The 18,418-nt window shown below is 38.6% G+C and overlaps 1 protein-coding gene across 2 annotated transcripts in view; it reads left to right on the top strand.

Annotated features, from left to right (window-relative positions):
* The first annotated feature begins 2,043 nt into the window (after positions 1-2,043).
* The window catches only part of LOC116253492 (phosphatidylinositol-3-phosphatase myotubularin-1-like), a 34,058-nt gene continuing 17,683 nt past the window's right edge, over positions 2,044-18,418 (top strand). The window contains exons 1-12 of one of the 2 annotated variants that reach the window (XM_031628355.2): positions 2,045-2,349; positions 2,514-2,582; positions 3,592-3,666; positions 3,845-3,916; positions 5,161-5,230; positions 10,992-11,041; positions 14,346-14,635; positions 14,731-14,804; positions 14,956-15,019; positions 15,439-15,504; positions 16,307-16,406; positions 16,501-16,614. In XM_031628355.2, coding sequence (XP_031484215.1) covers positions 2,302-2,349; positions 2,514-2,582; positions 3,592-3,666; positions 3,845-3,916; positions 5,161-5,230; positions 10,992-11,041; positions 14,346-14,635; positions 14,731-14,804; positions 14,956-15,019; positions 15,439-15,504; positions 16,307-16,406; positions 16,501-16,614 — 1,092 coding nt within the window. In that variant the 5' untranslated portion in view covers positions 2,045-2,301. Of the gene's footprint in view, positions 2,350-2,513; positions 2,583-3,591; positions 3,667-3,844; positions 3,917-5,160; positions 5,231-10,991; positions 11,042-14,345; positions 14,636-14,730; positions 14,805-14,955; positions 15,020-15,438; positions 15,505-16,306; positions 16,407-16,500; positions 16,615-18,418 lie in introns of both variants that reach the window. The other variant, XM_031628437.2, reaches the window with a different exon arrangement.

Here is an 18,418-nt window from a genome sequence, read left to right as displayed (position 1 = left end):
TTTCAGTCTGACGCTCTGCCCATCATCTGTTTTTCAACGTTTGTTTCTGGCCTACCTTTTCTAGTGAACACCTCTCACTCTTTTTTTCTCTTTCATGTCCCCCGAATTTCTAAATACCATGTAGTGTAAAGGATTTTATGAAAATGGAACATGAAAAATGCATAACGCACGGCTACACATCTCAGTATTCATGTCTAGAGCGATCTAATTAAGAGCAAGTTCAGGTAAGAACGAGTACATCTTTAGTGATTACTTTGTACATATGAGTTTCCGCTTGTTGGATTTGTTTCGTACACGCTTGTGAATTGTAATGTCTTGCACGTATTTTTCATGGTTTGCATATTATTTTCGTGAACACTTCCTTGTTGGATTAACTTTTGTAAGATTTTACGAGGCTTGCATATCAATAGTCAACTCTCCTCATGTGTTTGTTCGAGTGCCCAATACAACCTTAAATACATGAAAAACAATACCTGCCCAACACATGCACAGCTCTTGTTTAGCAAAGCACGCCAACAGATATTGTCCTTCACGTGGTCTACGCGTCGACCCATACTTGGTGCCTTTTGATGTTAAAGATGGCATCAGGTAATTTATAATTATAAGATTAATGGTTCAAATAAAAAACAAGGTGAGGTTGATCATACATAGTATAGAAGTCATATACCTCAACGTTGTTGCAGTTCAGTACATGCATGAGTTTTAGGCACTCTTCTGGTATCTCGTCTTCTACATTACCAAAAATCCATCCCATCCCACGCAACTAGGCTGCTAAAAACTGTCTTGCTGAACAGCTTTATGGCAGCGCCCGTGACAAAACATTCAACATTCAACCGATCCTTTTCCACAATCAAATCAGCAGGTGTACCAGTTAAGCACGTTTCTACACTCCTTGCCTCCATGCATGCATAATAGAAAAGGCAGATGGATGAAGTAAGCGGCAAAAAATTAATGGCAATTAGGCTTAATATCCCCTTGCATTGTTCGTGAGAAAAGAGCTAACGACTCGGCGTACTATCGCCGCCGCACATGAAGACCACATCATTCTCAAGCATTTCCTCGAGCACTGTGTGGACATCTGCTATACCTTCATCCACTTGATGCATAAATCCATCAATGCTGTAGCCAAGACGACTGATCAACATAACCTGGGTTTTACAGAGGGCGTGTATTTGCCTTCGTTGTCAAGTAGCTCCAACCTCGCCAACCCCCTTGACCTTGAGTGCATAACTGCAGAGGGCGACCATCGCCCTCCCTTGTCGGTCTCTCTCTCATCAGGAACAGAGAGAGAGGGGTTCGAGTCGAGTCCTCGACTATATAGGGCTACAACTGCCCGCCTCATTCGGTCGCTCAAGAAGGGAAACAGAGGCCGGACGGCGGACGGGAGAGGGCGGCTAGTGCCCTCCTTGTACCCGACGAGGAAGAGCGGTTATCACCTTCTGCCGTTCGTCATCCCACTAGCCGGGAAGGGAGAGAGGCTGATGGGGCCATTCCCAGGAGACAATTTTGTCACATTTACGAAAGAAAAAGACAGTTCCCCATTCATCCCCATAAACCGAGGCGGTTCGTTCATCTAAAAACATTGAAAGCTTGGATTGGTTACTTGCACAAGCTTTGAGGCTCCATTTGTGGCTTCTTCCCGAGCTTATACGATTGAAACTGAAGTTAAAAAAATTTGTTCTTGAAATCATCTGGTCAGGTTACTAAAGTTCCGTAAACAAAATTATTGAAAAGCATGTTTCTCTTGTGCCAACCAACGGGCCCTTACCCGTTGATTATGTTTTTTGTGATTAAAGAAGAGAGATCGACTCGACTGCCAGTCATAGGATGTAATCGTATTTAATATATCAATGTGCCGCCCCAAAAGCGAAAGTGTGGGTCCCATAGGAAGTGGACCGAGACGTTCAAATTCTAACCATCCCGGGCAGCAGAGATAAGGGGCAACTCGAAAAGGTCGTCAATCATATCATATGACAGGCGTGCGGGCATACGAACAGTCCACGTGGAGAGCTGTGAGAGAGAGAGAGAGGTGGGGGAAAGCGAGAGGGTTGGAGGACCGGCGGGGCCGGGGCAGCCCCTCTCTCTCTCTCTCTCTCACATTTCTTGATGTTCCATCCACCGCAAGGCAGCTTCGCTTTCCTTTGTTCGCTTGGTATGCTTCCCGTCTACCCTTCCTCCCTCATTGCTGCCCCTTTGTTCGTCAAGTAAAAGGGCAGAAGGGAGGGAGAATCTCCTCTTCCGAGGAAGCGCCTTTCTTCCTTCCTGGCTGCCACTTTCTCTCAAAATCGCTACGAAACACCGATGGACGGCGCCGGCAGTTGGGACGCCCTTGAATGGACAAAAATCGAGGTCTGATCCGTGCTGCACCACCCAGATTAGGAGAACTAAATTGGAAAATGATCCTAGGGTTTTATTTTATTGCTCAATTCAGCGCCTCCTCTGTATTTTCTCTCTCTCCCTTCCCCAATTTATGACTCACGCGGTTCCTTCTTCATTTTGGTCTGCTGTGTCAGCCGGTCACTAGGTCGGTCTCTCATGGCATGAACAAATTCCTTCTGGAGGCTGAGGAAGTTATCGTGGAGGTATGTGGCACGTGGGTTCTAGCATGGCACCCGTTCGATGCAGCAAATTGTTATCTTGTTAATTTGTTTGCTTGTGTCTGTTACTCGTGGTTGCTTTCTGATTATTTGGCTTCAATTCTGAAGAGAGAATTGCCTGCCGCCCAGGCGAAATGGGATGGCTGCATCATCCGAAAGATTCAAAGACGCCGCTATTTTGCCTATCTTCCAGGAAATTGTATCTCTTTTCATTTTCACGCCGTGTGCATTGTCAGGTGGCGAGCCACGCACTTGCTTTTTTCCCTTGTGCGTTTGGTTATTTTTTTTCGTTTATGCTTTTATCTCACCCTTCCAATCTGTTCGCGTATGTGGTAACCGAAGCCACTATTTGTTATTTGAACCGTGTATCTGCGTGCTGCATGTCGAGGGAGACCTGTCATTGACGTAACTCCTACCATCAATGTCATTGATGTTGAACTCCACAGCAAAATTGATGGGAATACATGCCTCACACTAGTGCCTACAGCTCGCCCATTGAATGCACCATCATGCAGGGAAAGGAGAAGAAACTTCAATTCATATTTTCAAGGGAACAGTGAACAGTAACGTAGGACCACATTAGTTTAGTCATAGTTTGGGTGAAAAACATGTCTACTATCTTGATAGTCAATAAGTGAAAACAATCGACCATGGAGTCATGGACCCCTACTAGATCAGAGCTTTTCGTTGTTTAGTGGTTGAAGTAAGTATTTGATCGTTCCATCAGTGAGTATGGGTTAATCTTCATATTGGACTTTGACCATATGGTGGACACTGCAACACTTCTATAACTTTGGCTGTTGCTTCTCCTTTCATGCGTACAGTGTAAATGTTTCTTGCTTGGTTCTTCTCATATTTAGCCCTTGGATCCAAAACAATTGTATCTTGCCTGATCATGTATTTTCACAATGTATATTTTGCAGATAAAGAAATGCTGGTTTATTTTTGATAAGTTTTGGCTTAAATTTTCTCCCCGTTTGAATGTTGCATTCAGGGTTTCGGAGTTGTCCTTGTAAATACAGATGAGGCTGGTACCTTATTAGTTACCAATTTTCGTTTGCTCTTTGTGGTATGACCTTGCGTTCGTTGCTAATATTCTTTACTATTTTCTCTTTTAAGAAGTACAGCAGAAGAATTCTTGTTTGACAAAATATTTTTTCTCCTTTTACATGTTAATCTCCACTGCGCTGAGTTAGTCTTCATGCATCTCATAATTAAGCAATCTTCTTTTCTGTTTTTTTTCCCAGAGTGAGGGATCCAGAAAACTTATTGCACTTGGAACCATACCATTGGCAACAATTGAGCGGTTCAACAAACAAGTAAGTGCCTACATATTTACATTTGTTTTGTGAGGATTGGGCCAATCTTTGATCTGTGGTGCTGGTTTGCTTCAACCTCATGTTGCATTTCCTTTTACATTTCTGGTGCTAGTGCTGTTATGGTTATTTCTTTTAGAGGGTCTAACTGGGAAAGCGACCATAGATGCAATCTATAAACTATACAGACATCCTGAACAACTGGTGTGCCAATTTTCCATTAGCATATCTAGCTTAAACTCTGTCGCATCATCCTGATCATCAAATGAGAATGATCTTACAATTGCTAGACGACCTTTTGAACATTTGATGAAATTTTTAACTTGCAACATATTTTTGAAGTTGATCTTGGGCAAATGCTATGGCTACAGGCTCTGTCGCTACAATACTTTGTAATGTCAATGGTCGGAAATTAATCCATAGAGGCAAATTAGGGGAAAGCGTGACTTAATATAAGGGAAAGCGTGACTTAATATAAGGGCAATTTTGGTTCTCAGTGGTTATTCTTTTTATGGTCAAGCAGAGGAAAATGTTGGTTTAGTTTTTGAAAGATATAAAGGCAATTCAGTTCACAAGAAGATTGGGATATTTAATACTAGGTATTGAAAAAGTTTAACTTGGAAATGTGTCAAATATTCCTTCATAGCAGCCAGCAGTTCAGGTCACTCGAGGTGAGCTTGAAAGCCACTTTTATTCTTGAGATTTATTCGTGCAAAATAAACAAAAAATGAAAAAAATGTCCTTCCCCCTTTTTCGCTGCTGATGACTATTTATTTACATGTGCAAATATCATAAATTGATGGACATTCATACTTGTTTTTATAATTTCTGATTAATAATGTTTGCATTTTCTTCAAAGTTAGTGTGGTAAGGTGTTTTAGTAATGAGTCTGTCAAGGCAACCTGTGATACTCAATTTAATGCCATCTTGGCATTCTATGGTTAAGAATCCATGACACTTCACCTTATTGACAATGTTGCTATCACCAAAAGCAAAATAATTTGTTTTTGAGACCCCTCCTGCCAAGGCTTGATGTTGATTATATGGCAGTTTTCATGTATGAGTACTTTTAATCATTTTCAGTGTTCATGTGCAGAAGGTAGGAGGTGATGTGGCCATGTATGTTAGATAGGCCACTTTTTTGCATTTGATATCTGATTTATAACCTGCTCTTAATTTTTCTTCATGACCAACAATTATTCTGATCAGGTATTGACATTTCATGTGTACACTCTCATTTGATTTAGGTGATAAAAGCTTCTTATGGTCCACGTCAAAGTGAGAAAACAACCTCACGTCGCTTGCTTCAAGTCATAGGTAATTTGCTTGATCAATCCTTTTTCAGAGATACAAATCATATCACTGATAGGAATTCTTTCTTGAGTTGATTTCGAGTTGAAAACTTGATATGAAGTTATGAAAATATGGCTATTTATCTCATTTATGGATAACATTTTATTCGACTTAGATGTGCTTGTTTTGATAGGTGTCAATGCAGTAAATGGGATGAGTTTAATGTAATACTTGCATCTGAAGCTGATAACATACCTTCAAGTTAGTCATTATGCATTTTTTGTCGAAGAATTTCTATGGTATCTCCCTTGCATATCATGCGACTAGTCACATATTTTCATTTGTAGCCTTCCTTTCTGTGTTTGGTACTTTTTTCATACTTATTTGTGTGCAATGGAAGCTGGTTGTGGAAATTGCTGTCTAATAAAGGTGGTGGGGTGACATTATGATGCAGTGAATAGAGATTTTGCTTTAAATCTCCATGCCAGAATCTAAACTAAATGGTAGAAATTAGAAGAAAAGCAAACAAACAGTAACAACCAAAAGAAAACAAAGGAAAGAGAAAGCCAAGAAGCAAACAAAATTTGGCTTCTCATTGAATGGTTCACCACCCGCAAAATGAACAAAACATGCCCTTTAAATAGACAACTCCTAAACAAGTGGATATCAAATCCATAAAATGATAGCCAAAAACTAATGACAAAAGGTCCAAATCAACAATTATAAATGATATAAGAAAACAAATAAAACTGAGCCACGCTTGCCCCTGCATCATTATTCCTGGGTTGAAGCAGAGTCGTCCTCTATGATGTAGATATCGAACACAGGCTTTTGAGTTTTGATGTTTCATATGGTCCACACACTGGTGTCTTTGATAAACTTGTACTGCTAAAAGATTTGGGTGATAAGATATAGGTTTGGGTTGAGTGCTTACGTTGGCGAGTAGGTATAGGCTCTTTGGGATTCAAGTTGCCTCTGTTTGGGTTTATTTTAAAATTTGGGTAAGGACTAGGTCTTGGTTGATGACAATGGTGTTGGGCTTGGGTTTAGGTTTAAAACTACATATATATATATATTTTTAGGTTTAAAAGTTTGAAGGACTATAATTTAAGTGGTTAAAAAAAAGGCTGAAATAATGTGAAATTGAATCTAAAATCAAAGGAGGAAGGCCCAAACGGGCTGTTTAAAAGGTTTCATACCACCAGTATCCCAAATGACCCAGATCAGATTCTGGGTTTGATTAGGTGGATCTGGACCTAGCTTCAGAATTGCAAGAACCCTTCCTAATATAAAGTAATGCTGGTTTGCTGCAGGTTCTGAACTGGTTTGAAATTTGGGTCGAGACCCAAGGACACCGTCGAGCTATCGGGCAATCCTGCCCAACCTTGCTCCTCTTCCATTGTGCTTGGCAGCAGATAAGGTGGCCATGAGGTGGCCTAGCTGGCTCTGTTCGGCCAACGACCAGTAGGCGGAGGCCTGATCCCACCTAGCTACTGGCCATTAGTTGCTAGTGGCTAGGGTTCGATTGAACAAGTTAGGCGGTCATCCCCATTTCTCCTGAACGATGCCATGCTCGCTGCCGGATAATCTACCGCGGGCCTCCCTCCACCATTCACCATCACGATGGGCAATGCCAATGGTCGTCCGCGCACTGACCCAAACCCTCCCATAGTTGGAGTGCTCGTTGACAGGTTCTCTTTTGATGTAGTGGCTGCTCTATGATGTCAGTGGAAACTGGGGGTTGGGTGGCGTTTCCCAGCTCCAGCTTTGCGGATTCGCAACATTGGGGGCAAAAATCGACTATTTCAATCCCAACTCCAGTGGTTGGAATGTTCAGTGGTGATGCATGTTTAGATAGTGTTGGGCTGAAGATTTGTCATGCAAATTGGGCTTCGAACACACCATTTTTGGTGTTCTTGTTTGTCGGTATGGTGGGGTCGTCACCAACCATCGGTGTCTCAATGGCCTAGATTTTGATTTTCTTGACTGGTTATTTTTAGACCTGGGCGTCGGGCTGGTCCGGCCCGATAAGAGCCGGGTCCAGGATGGCCCGATGCCCGAAACCTGAGCCCAGGCCCGGGCCCGACACCCAAAACCCAAGCCCGGGCCGGTTACAATAAAAATGTTTTTTAAATGTAAAATAATTTTTGAATATAAAATATATTTTTAACAATAAAATATATATTTTTAATAAAAAAAATAATTTTTATTTGTTATCGGGCCGAATCGGGCCACTGTTGGGCCGACTCGGGCTCGATCGGGCCAGGAACCGGGTACCCATTGGGTATCTGGGCCGATGCCCAGATGCCCAGGTCTAGTTATTTTCAACCTGTAGCATCCATGCTTCAAGAGAATTGATCCTTTTCATGTATTCGACGAGATCTTTATTCACACGCACCAGATTTTCTTGCATTCATGTCAACACACTCCACAGTCGTATCATCCTTGGTTCTTCCTTATTATGTGCAGTGGCCTTTTGATTTTTCTATTTTTGGTGCTTCTACTATAGCATGATTGTTCCTCAAATCTTCATTTATTGTTGAAGACAGAGGAAGAACCTTAGGCTCTGATACCATTCTGAAGTAATTAGAGGTTTGGCTTTAGTCTCCTCGCCAAACTCTAAACTAAACGGTAGAAATTAGAAGGAAAGCAAACAACCTGTAATAATAGAAAGAAAACAAAGGAAAGATAATGCCTAGAAGCAGAGGAAATTTGGGTCCTCGTTGAACGATTCACCACTCCCAAAATGAACAAAACGTGCCTTTTAAATAGACAACTCCTAAACAAGCGGATCTCAGATCCATAAGATGATATCCAAAAACTAATAACAAAAGGTGCAAATCAACTTTCATAAATCTGACAAGAAAACGAATAAGACCGGAGCCAATGGATCTAATCAAGATCTGCTTCACTCCAGCCTTGCGTCACATTACTAGAACTAAATTGAAATTCACTGCTTTTATTGGAATGTTCCAAGCAGGGAATAGACATTATGGCTTGTGTAGAGCATGGTGTGGGGTGTTAGTTGGATTTAAAGATCACGTCTGTTCTAATGGCACAATCAATGGGTGGAGGGATCTCCTTTAAGGACAATATTTTGTAACCTAATCGGCTGCTAGCATAGTCTGCAAGCCTGACAATCAGACTGGAATCAGCCGACCTCTCAATTGTCAATTAGCAAGTTGACAGAGAAATTTGTCCATCTCAGGTTATGAACTTCTATATTGTTTTTTAACAAGAACATGATAAACAAATACAACCAAAATAAGTATTTTGATTTATTAAACAATTAATAATCTAGTTCTCATTTACAGATTCAATAAAAATAGTGTTTTAAAAAATCCGTTTGGGAACCAAATTGGTGGAGCTGCTGATTTCGTGGATTTGCTGATTTGTCGATTGATTAAGTTCTGAATCGGCTAAAAATATTTAAAGAATCATTTTATGAAAAATGGAATAAATATAAAAATTAATTAGAATAAGATATTCATAAAATATTTTTTAAAGAAGTTAGAAGCTGACACCTGGCACTTTTGAAGGGGCCACACATGTATGATAAAAAAGAGAAGAAAAGAAGCAAATTTCATGTTAACAGGACCAAAGATGGCTGACATGACTTGATCTAGTCACAGAAAACATGCAAATTAAAGTCCAACTAGAAAAGGTAACAGATGACTTGAACAAGTTAAACAAGACTGCAAAACTAAAATTTTCAGTCACAAAAACATAGTAGGTCATGTATGATCTATAGACGACCACTGCAACTAATTCCAAGTTCCCAACCATATTAAGCTCTTCAGCCCTTCTATGCACTGCCCACCTATTCCGCATTAGGCCATTACATGCACTGGTTAAAGAGGAAAAGGTGCCGACTACCGTGTCACAAAAGCAGGAATACATGGAAGAGGGAAAATGAAAATAAATGCAGAGACTGTCCCCACTGCTATTACAAAATCACGAAATGTGAAAACTTAAAAGAACATGCTAAACAAGTATAAATGTAAAAGTCATTGCAGGCTGCAGCAAAACAAATACTGAAATAATGTTAAAAACTTAAAACAGAAAAATAGCAGCACACATAAGTCTTGAGTCTTGATGAATAAATAGAAGCAGAAAACAAACAAAAACAGTCAATGAAACATTGAAAATCTGCAGAAATCAAAGTAAGATGCATCATTAAAACTAACATCCAATGAAAAAAATGAACAAACAGAAAAACTAAAACAAAACACAATCAGTGCGATGCACAATAAATGAATAAAACAATGAAAGGGGCTGTAAGATGAGATTTGAAGTTATGAACCAGAGAGAGCAGCAGCCGAAGACAGGAAAATTTGCTGCCTGTAGTTGATCGTCTGCCGGAAAAAAGTTGAAGCACCTGCCACCCGTGTGGTTGTTGTTGCCGCTGAAAGAGATAGATGCCTGCTGCCTGCCTTGCCGGCCGTCGGAAACACAGACGTTGGAAACATGTGTAGACTGAAGAAGCTTTGGGTGCTTCAGTGAAAGAGGAAGAAGGCAGAGGAAGGGGCACGATCGTGCTCTAAACCCTTAAAAATATAAAAAATAAAAAAAGGACAAGAAAGACTATGACGTGAGTCGGGTTCGCATCCAAAATAGACAAAAATGGTTGGGTGTGGCTGACCACACCCGACTCATCTTGACTGCATCTGGATGCAAATCCGGGCCGCACCTGCGTCGCATCTGCACCCGGTGCCAAAGCTAAAGCGTTCGTGTGACACTGATCACTAGGAAACATCCCCACAAATGGAGTTAGCACTATAATCTGTAGGTGTCATTTACAAATGGCACTAAAACAATTTATTGGTAAAAATGAAATGACTGCCTGCTGAAATAGCTTGTAATGAGCTTGAATTTGCTTGTGACCTTTTCATGCATACCAGTGTTGAGAGTCTTGAGACCTGGCATAAGCACAGAGCTTGATGGCTGGATATACAATGATATAAGGAAAGACACATAAACATCACATTAAAGAGGGGTGTTAGAGTTGTGACCCTATGTATGGATCCAGAAGACAAGAAAATAATACGAAATTGAGAGATTTACTCATGATGAAAGGTAAAATGATGGAATATTAATGCTTATATAGATAATGAAATTACTTGCTCCATGTAAATCTTTTAGATTTGTTATATCATAGTTGATCTGGTTAGGAAGTTGAATCTCTAACTAACTCTGGTTTGGCTTCGTGCATTGAACAGCATTAAAGGTCCCTTGAAAGGTTCTATAGTGATCTATGAAGGCTACAGAAAATATATTTGACCTTAAATGTTAAGGTCTTCTAATTCGTTTGGTTATGTCTCATTTTCCAGTCATACCCATTCCATAACCTTAGATATGTAGTTGGCAACTAATGTTATTTGCCTTTTCCTTGCATTTCAAGCATGCAGCCAGTGCTAGGCTAAGAAAACAAGAGGAAAAAAAAAAAAGGAACAGTTAAGGCTAATATTTCTAGTTATATCAACTTGTCATATTGGAAACATTCTTCCTGAACCTTCTCCCTTGACCTGTTGGATGTATTCTTTCTATAGCACACAAAACTTGAATTCTGAAGCAGCAATTCTAGCTCTCTTTCTCCTAACAGAGATCTTGGCATACAAAACAGTAGCAGCTGTAATTATTAACTGTTTCTTTCCTAGATATTGGTTTGATGTGTTGACTGACTAAATTTATTGGAAGAAGTTGGCTTTGTCATCTACAAGGTTCTCTTTCCAATGCCATCTGGGGTTTGGGTTTAGGTTCATTCATGAATTTTACCTTGCTGCAGGTAAAGACATGAGAATTATTGTCTATGGATTCCGCCCTCGTACTAAGCAGGTCAGCTTTATGAAATTTATTGGTTTATGTTGTGCCTGAAAGGTTGAAAAGTTTTTCAACTTCTGTGCTGGATTACTCATGCATCAAGATCAGAGAGATTAAAAATGTAAAATTGTATCCAATAGAAACTTTTGAGGGTAAAAGGCTAAGAAATTGCGATGAAGAATCTGGCTGGATATTTAGGCTGGTATTCATTGTATTTTCAAGCATAGATTTAGTTCAAGTTGGGCTGAGTCACAAACTGAGTCACATGGGTACTCAATATCAACTGCCATAACTGTGTTCGTAGGCAATTTAGGGACATGGGCACTCATAAAGTACTAGTTTCTGGAAGGAATCCAGATCTTTGCTATTTTTTTTAAGGCTTTCGGGTTTTCTATTTTTGGTTAGATTGGATTGTCTATGAAGTATGAACCTATAACACTATTAGCTACGAAATATATATATCTGTGTATGTGTGTGTGCCATAGTTTTAAGAATTGTCATGTCCATACCTGCACTACTATATCCACACCTGCACCTGTACTGGGTTGGATAATTTTGATGCTCATGAGGTTCTCAAACCCCAGATTTAGATCAAATTGGCTTGTAACTTAGATAGAAGATTGGGCTATCTTGATGTTATAAGTGGTTGTGCTTTGGCATCATTTTTAGCTTCGGTTGAGCCATTATACTATCTAATGTGTTTTACTCTTCTTTCGGAATTTGGGAAATGCTCTACAATTTGATTGGGTGATAAGTCACAGTTAAGGTGTAAGTATGATAATGTAATTGAGACAAACAATTGCCACAAATATTGTTTTTCGTATTCCATCGGCAAGTATTCTATAGGCAAGTCTTTTCTCAGATAAGTTTGTTTTTCTTGGGAAAATCTTGAGAAACAAGAAATAAAAAAAAATAATAAAAAAGTTTTTACTGAGTTTTTTTAGAAGACGTTGATCAAAATTCAAGATGGCAATATGTTAAAAATACATAAAAAAAATTTAAATATATTAAAAAACATTTTTATGCAAAAAAGCACCTTTTCTTATAAATATTGTGATTTTCTCTTTTCTTCATTTGCTTTATTTTCCCAATATTTTTTGCATCTTTTGAAAAGGACACCAAATTTGTAAAAACGCCACAGACACATGTTTGCAGATAGGTTCATGCTTCACACAATACACACAAATAAGTTCTCTCTCTCTCAATACACACACACACACACATGTTATCTTCCTCTATCATATGCATCAAACTCCAAAAATGGGCGTGTGACAGAGGAGCATAGACTTCAACTCTTCTGTCTTATTATGCATATCTCCTTATAGCTCAGAATGGGGCTTATGTACATCCATAACCCTTATGAGTCTGGTTACACCCTATAGTGAATCTGTTTGCCTGTGTCCCTACTGCTGGACTTAAATCTAACCTAACTTTATCTCCCAGCATTTCCCTCTAATCAAGCTAATGGTTGACTTTCTAATAATTGCTCCCTCCAGACACGTCGCCTCAAAGTATGAAGTATGGAAACCTAGACTATATCTCCACAGCACCTGCTGATTAATATTGTGCTCTTATTTCAAACTAGTTTTTCTTTCTTTCTCTTTCTACGTTCATCCGACACCCTGAAGGGCCTTGGACCTGAGTCAGTTGGAGTTGCTCTCATAGGCTGGTGTGGCTGGCTGAGGGATATCCAATGAAAGGTTTCAACCTGGATGTATGGAAGACTGAATAAAATTGTCTTTAGGTGGGAGTGCTAGTTGCAACTCTTCAACTTCTCTGTTATCTGAAAGGGACCAGAGAAATTGAGGAGAAGCTTGTGATGTCCAGTTGCTTTTCATGGAAGGTCATAGGGCGCTAAATTGCTCAAGCTAAACCCAGTCTACCACTACATATACCTTATCCTTCTGTTTTCTGTCATATTGGTGCTTTTTTTTGAACTTGAGCCAATTGAATATTATTCTTAAGGATTTGATATACCTTGTCTCAGCTGCAAAGTTGGACATATGCTCATCTATTTGTGACTCTCCTGCATGATGTTACTAAAGGGTTGGCGGGGGCTAGCCACAAATAGCTTCTGACGGTGTCATTTTTATGCTTTTCTAATAGGTGTGTTTACATATAAACTCAGACAATGGCCTTCTTAATTCAAGTGGTTGTCTTTTTCTTTTTTTCCCTTCTGGTTGGCTGGTTGCAAGGTCCTTCCCAATTAGTGATAGGAAGTAAGCTGCCCCTTGATATTCCAAAATTTTGAGGACTGTGTTCTTGAACATTTGCTGTGTTCATCCTGAACCTTGAATCGCCACAGTCCTTTAATGTTCTGAATTGCATTCTCATTGTTCCAGAATCCAAATTAATTGGTCCTAGGGATTTCTAGCACTGAATTCCCAAAACTACATCCAAGCAGTTTGCACTTCTTGTCATTTTAATGCCCAAGAAATTGTCACCAAGGTAAAATTTTCTGATACCCTTATCACCTGAGGCACTTGTCTCCCTGCTAACACATGAAAAAAATCTCACATCACACAGCTTCATATCCTCCTCTTCTATCAGCACATGACAAAACAATCACCCCTCTTGCAGTTGTGACACAATCCTTGCCACTGGCAGTCATCCATTGTCTTTTGATTGTGACCACTAACCAATGCTGTCAGAGTGCCTTCGTTTGTTGCTGCCTTGCTAGGAGGACAGCCTTCTGAGGATCATTTCTTCCTAATCAAGGCCATAAATTAGTCAACACCTGATCTGTGGTCTCTGTCTGACTGCTTAAACTGTGAAGGTTTTCTTCATTCTGGTGATACAGGGTTTCTACGTCTACCAGGGGCTTCCTGTGCTGTCACCTTGTCTGCCATTCCAGCCCCTCTCTGATACCAGATATCTTTCTCAACTGTTGCTTCGACCTGCACACAGAACGGAGACATACACACACACACACATATATATAGAGAGAGAGCTTCTGTTTTTGAGGGAGGAGGAGAGCCTCCAATTTTCTTAGGTATATACCATCCTAACTGAGGAATAGGTTTACAGACATCCATAAACCTAAATGGACTGGGTTATACACTTAATGGAGTTGATTATTCATGACTCCATAGAACTGAAGTTTTATAACCTAACTACTCTTGCTTCCCAACATTTCCTCCTAGTCTAACTGATGGTGGATCTCTCTAATAGTGTGTTATTATGTAAAGCATATATTTTTTTTGCTGTACATATTTGTGCTACTGTTGTCTTCATAAACACATGTTAATACTTGAAGGATATATTAATTGCTCTAGCTTATCAAATGTGAAATGCATGTGGCCATTGGTGACTCCTGCAGAGGCGAGCTGTTCTTGAATCTCTTTCCCGGTGCATAAGGCCAAAACGACTTTGGGATCTTTATGCATTTGCATGTGGACCTTCAAAGTTTAAGAGTTCCAACCCAAAATCACGACTATTAAATGAGTATCTACGGCTGTTAGGGAAGGATCGCTCACATGTATCAGGCAGTTTGTGGGAGGACAAAACATTGCTTGTGGCTAACAAATGGTGGAGGATAAGTAATGTTAATTCCAATTATACAATGTGTGCAACTTATCCATCTACTTTGATAGTTCCTAGTTGCATCAGGTGTGTTCTCAATTGTCAGCAGCATTGTTGTTTCCTTGAAAACAAGTTGTTTTAAGATATAGTTTTTATGTTCTCCCTCTTTACTTTGCCAACAGTGATGACGAAGTACTACAAGCTTCTACATTCCGTGCAAGGTGTCGGTTGCCGGTCATCTCATGGTGTCATCCTAGTATGAATCTGTATTCGTTTTTCTTTTTTTTTAAAGTTTTTTTGCACTGGTTTGCTTAATTATTCTTTCCTATTTCCATTTAGTCAAGTCATGATAATGGTGCATAAGGTGCTATCCTTTATGCCTTCTTTCCTTTTATGATGTATTCCAGAGACAGGAGCTGTAGTGGCACGCTCCTCCCAACCAATGATTGGTCTTATGATGAATGCTAGGAGGTAAGAAGTAAGAACCTTTAATGGTTGTGTTTCCGATGCCACTTATTATAGATATTGGGACTTTCTTTTGTTGTTATTTAAGTTGTTAGTTTTTCTAATTAATTTTCATTATCTATGTCTTTGTTGTTCTGTGTATTGAAGAATATTTTCTCTTCTATTTGCGAATTCTCTTAGTCTTACACACCTAGTGCTGTTGTTTTCAGTAGTTTTTTATCTTCTGTTTTTTTATTCATAAATATGTTCCGTATATTTGGTTGTGATTTTAAAATCTGCGGATGTCAAATTATAATGTTATTTTGTTCTTTTATAACACTCATTTCCTTCAGTTGCAGATAGCTTCAGGATGTTTTTCTAATTTCCGGTAATGGCATATGTATGTTTTCTTGATCTTATTTTTTTAAAATTGTTAACTTTTGCAGCAATGCTGATGAAAAGCTTGTTGCAGCACTTTGTGCCCCAAATTCAGGAGATACAGGTTATAAGAGGTATATTTTATGCTAGTACCTCTCTTCACAAGTATCTGTTTAATTCTTCTGATGTGCTTTTCTTTTGCATAGCTTCTTGAGATTATTGCTTAACTCAGCAGGGGCATGGTAAATATTCAAATAGTATTAGGTATCAATAACTCAGTTATAGTCTCTGACAATTCTGTCCAGTCATTGACAAGGAATTTCATCACCATCCAAAAACACTGAAAAATTTGAAAAATGAAAATGTCTTCGGAAAAAAAGCAAAAAATATGTAACCACGGTAATCTCGTGATGTATTCAGCGAGGGAGCTGGCATATTTTGTGATTAGAACGTTACATTACTTTATGGTTGTTATCTCAAATTCAGAATAAAATAATTCTGCCTTCAGTTTGCAAATCAGGCTTCCCATGAAAAATTGCAGAAATGATGTGTACCTATGTTATTGTCCTACTTCTGGTACTTTGATTCAATGCTGTACGAAATTATGGCGTTGGTGAGAAAATTGTGAAATTTAGACATCGCATTGGATGATAACCTGCCTCATGAGGAGAACCACAGCAGGTTTTGTTCTACAAGGAAAAGAGGTGTCTATTGTTCTCTTCTTCCTTGTTGGTTTGCATCCAGTGGCTATAGATAATGTGTGATTTGTCTTCCTATTCTTTATCCTGTGGAGGATTTTGTCTTAAAGTTTTTTCTTCTTGTGATTACATTATTATCTTCCGGACTATAGTAAATCTTGCATTCATCTTTCATTGCGGTAACGTTTCTATAATATTTTCTATTATTTGGTCAAAAAACTTGAATTCTTCCTTCCAGGAAGCTTTATATAGCTGATGCAAGGCCTAGAAAAAATGCTTTGGCAAATGGTGCCATGGGAGGTGGCTCAGAGTCATCCTCAAACTACTTCCAGTCTGAGGTATACTAATGTGGATTCCTGAACCTTGGGCTGTTTCATCAAATTTAACTTCATATGTTAATAAGGATAGATAATTTCTTCTCTTGCCTTTCAGGTTGTTTTTTTGGGGATTGACAATATACATGCCATGAGGGACAGTCTTGCTCGGTTGAGAGAGTATTTAGACACTCATGGTGCCGCCTCATCAGATGGATTATCTTCTTTCTTGGTTAGTGGTCCTTCTGTTTTCTAATATTTATTTTGGACTGTCCTGAAGGTTTCCTTAATGTTGTTTCTTGCATTTAATGTCCATTTGCTGGTGCAAACATAATTGACTTAAATCTTTTAACATACTGAGAATATGAGTTATAAAGTGGTTTGACCATTCTTTTGTTCCTTGCAGCATAGCCTGTTAGGCTTTTTTATTCCTTGATTGCTTGACGCTGATTCTGTAATGATAAGTAACTAAAATTGCTAACTTTCTGTTGGTTTGCATCTGAGGAGGTTGACTGAGACAGCTGGATACATAGTGTGCATTCACATACTTAGGATGTCGGGCTCAAATGCTGTGGGCCTATCCCCCATTAAGTTATTAAACAAGAAAATTGGGAATTGGTCTGAAGGAGACACTTTTTATATTTTGTAGGTCACTGCATACAATTCAAATGCTACAATTCTTACAGAACTTGCATACTTTCTGCTACTTTGTGGTAGATGTAATTTGAACAGAAACATCAGTCAATTATATTCTTCTCATGGTCTGGTTATCTAAGAGAGAAAGTAAATTCTCCCTACCTAAAGTATGCTTGTTGTGCTTACTCCCTTTTGAACTATTTATGGGTTCCACGGCCTGCCTTTCATGACAAAGGGAGTAAGCACAGTTTGGATAACGGGATTGACTTTCTCTTGGCTGTTGTGTATGTATGTATATATATACACATATGTATATATATATGTGTGTGTGTATGTATGTATGCATATATGTAATTATATATATATATATATATATATATATATATATAACTTGTTTGATTCATGATGATTTCAATTTTTAGACTTTTGTGCACTGTGTTTCTATTTTTCATATGTTTTTTTACTGGGTATCTCTGTGGAGACCGACTTATTTCCAATTTTTAATATGTATATGCATTCATATATGTGTGTGTGTATGCATATATGTATGTACACACACACACACACACACATATTGCTAAATAATATATATATATATATACACACACATCTCAATAAATATTATATATATATATATATATATATATATATATATATATATATATATATATATATATATATAGATTGATTGATAGGCTAATGCATCAAAAGCCATGTTACAAACCTTTAGACAGCTCACAGTCCATGCCATGAATCTGCCTGTTTGCTGTATTTCAAACTGATTGGATGTTTTATTTATGAGCCCAAAAAGGTGTATGTATGGGTTTATGTGTGTGTGTGTCTTCGTGTGTATTTTTCATTTCTTAAACCAGTTTTATTGGTTTTCTTGGGTCACACCAAAGTATGTGTTTTTAGACTTAACATATCTTGTAATCCCATTACTTATGTGAGAACTTGAAGTGCATCCCATTGTCACTAGAATTATTGCTTCCAGAGCACTTGGAGAAAAGTTTTACCTTAGGAGCTTTTGTGAACAATTCAGAAACAAAAGAACCTATCTTTTTCCAGTTTCAGATTTGAAAAGAAAAGAACAATCAAGAGGGCAGCAGATGTGTTGAATTTGGCCAATTTTGTGGCTGTGTCATTTCCAAATCTGATCCAGTGCCCAATGTGTTGAGGTGGTTTTTATCTGAACCATTTGCAACCTTGGAAACAGTGATTAGTTTGTGTGGGAAAATCTTGTTCATTTTCAAAAGCTTATTTCCTGTCATGTTTATTTTGTTTCTGATTTACAATATGTTACATACTTTCTTATGTAATTATAGCTAGTGAGTGTATTAGTATTGATGATTCATGATTTATTCTTCTATACTGATGCTATTTATGCCATTCATGCATTG

The sequence above is a fragment of the Nymphaea colorata genome, chromosome 1 (assembly GCF_008831285.2).
Source record: "Nymphaea colorata isolate Beijing-Zhang1983 chromosome 1, ASM883128v2, whole genome shotgun sequence".
In the NCBI taxonomy this organism is placed as follows: domain Eukaryota; kingdom Viridiplantae; phylum Streptophyta; class Magnoliopsida; order Nymphaeales; family Nymphaeaceae; genus Nymphaea; species Nymphaea colorata.
Note: the sequence above shows the minus strand (reverse complement) of the source record. Positions and strands in the feature narration are given on the sequence as shown.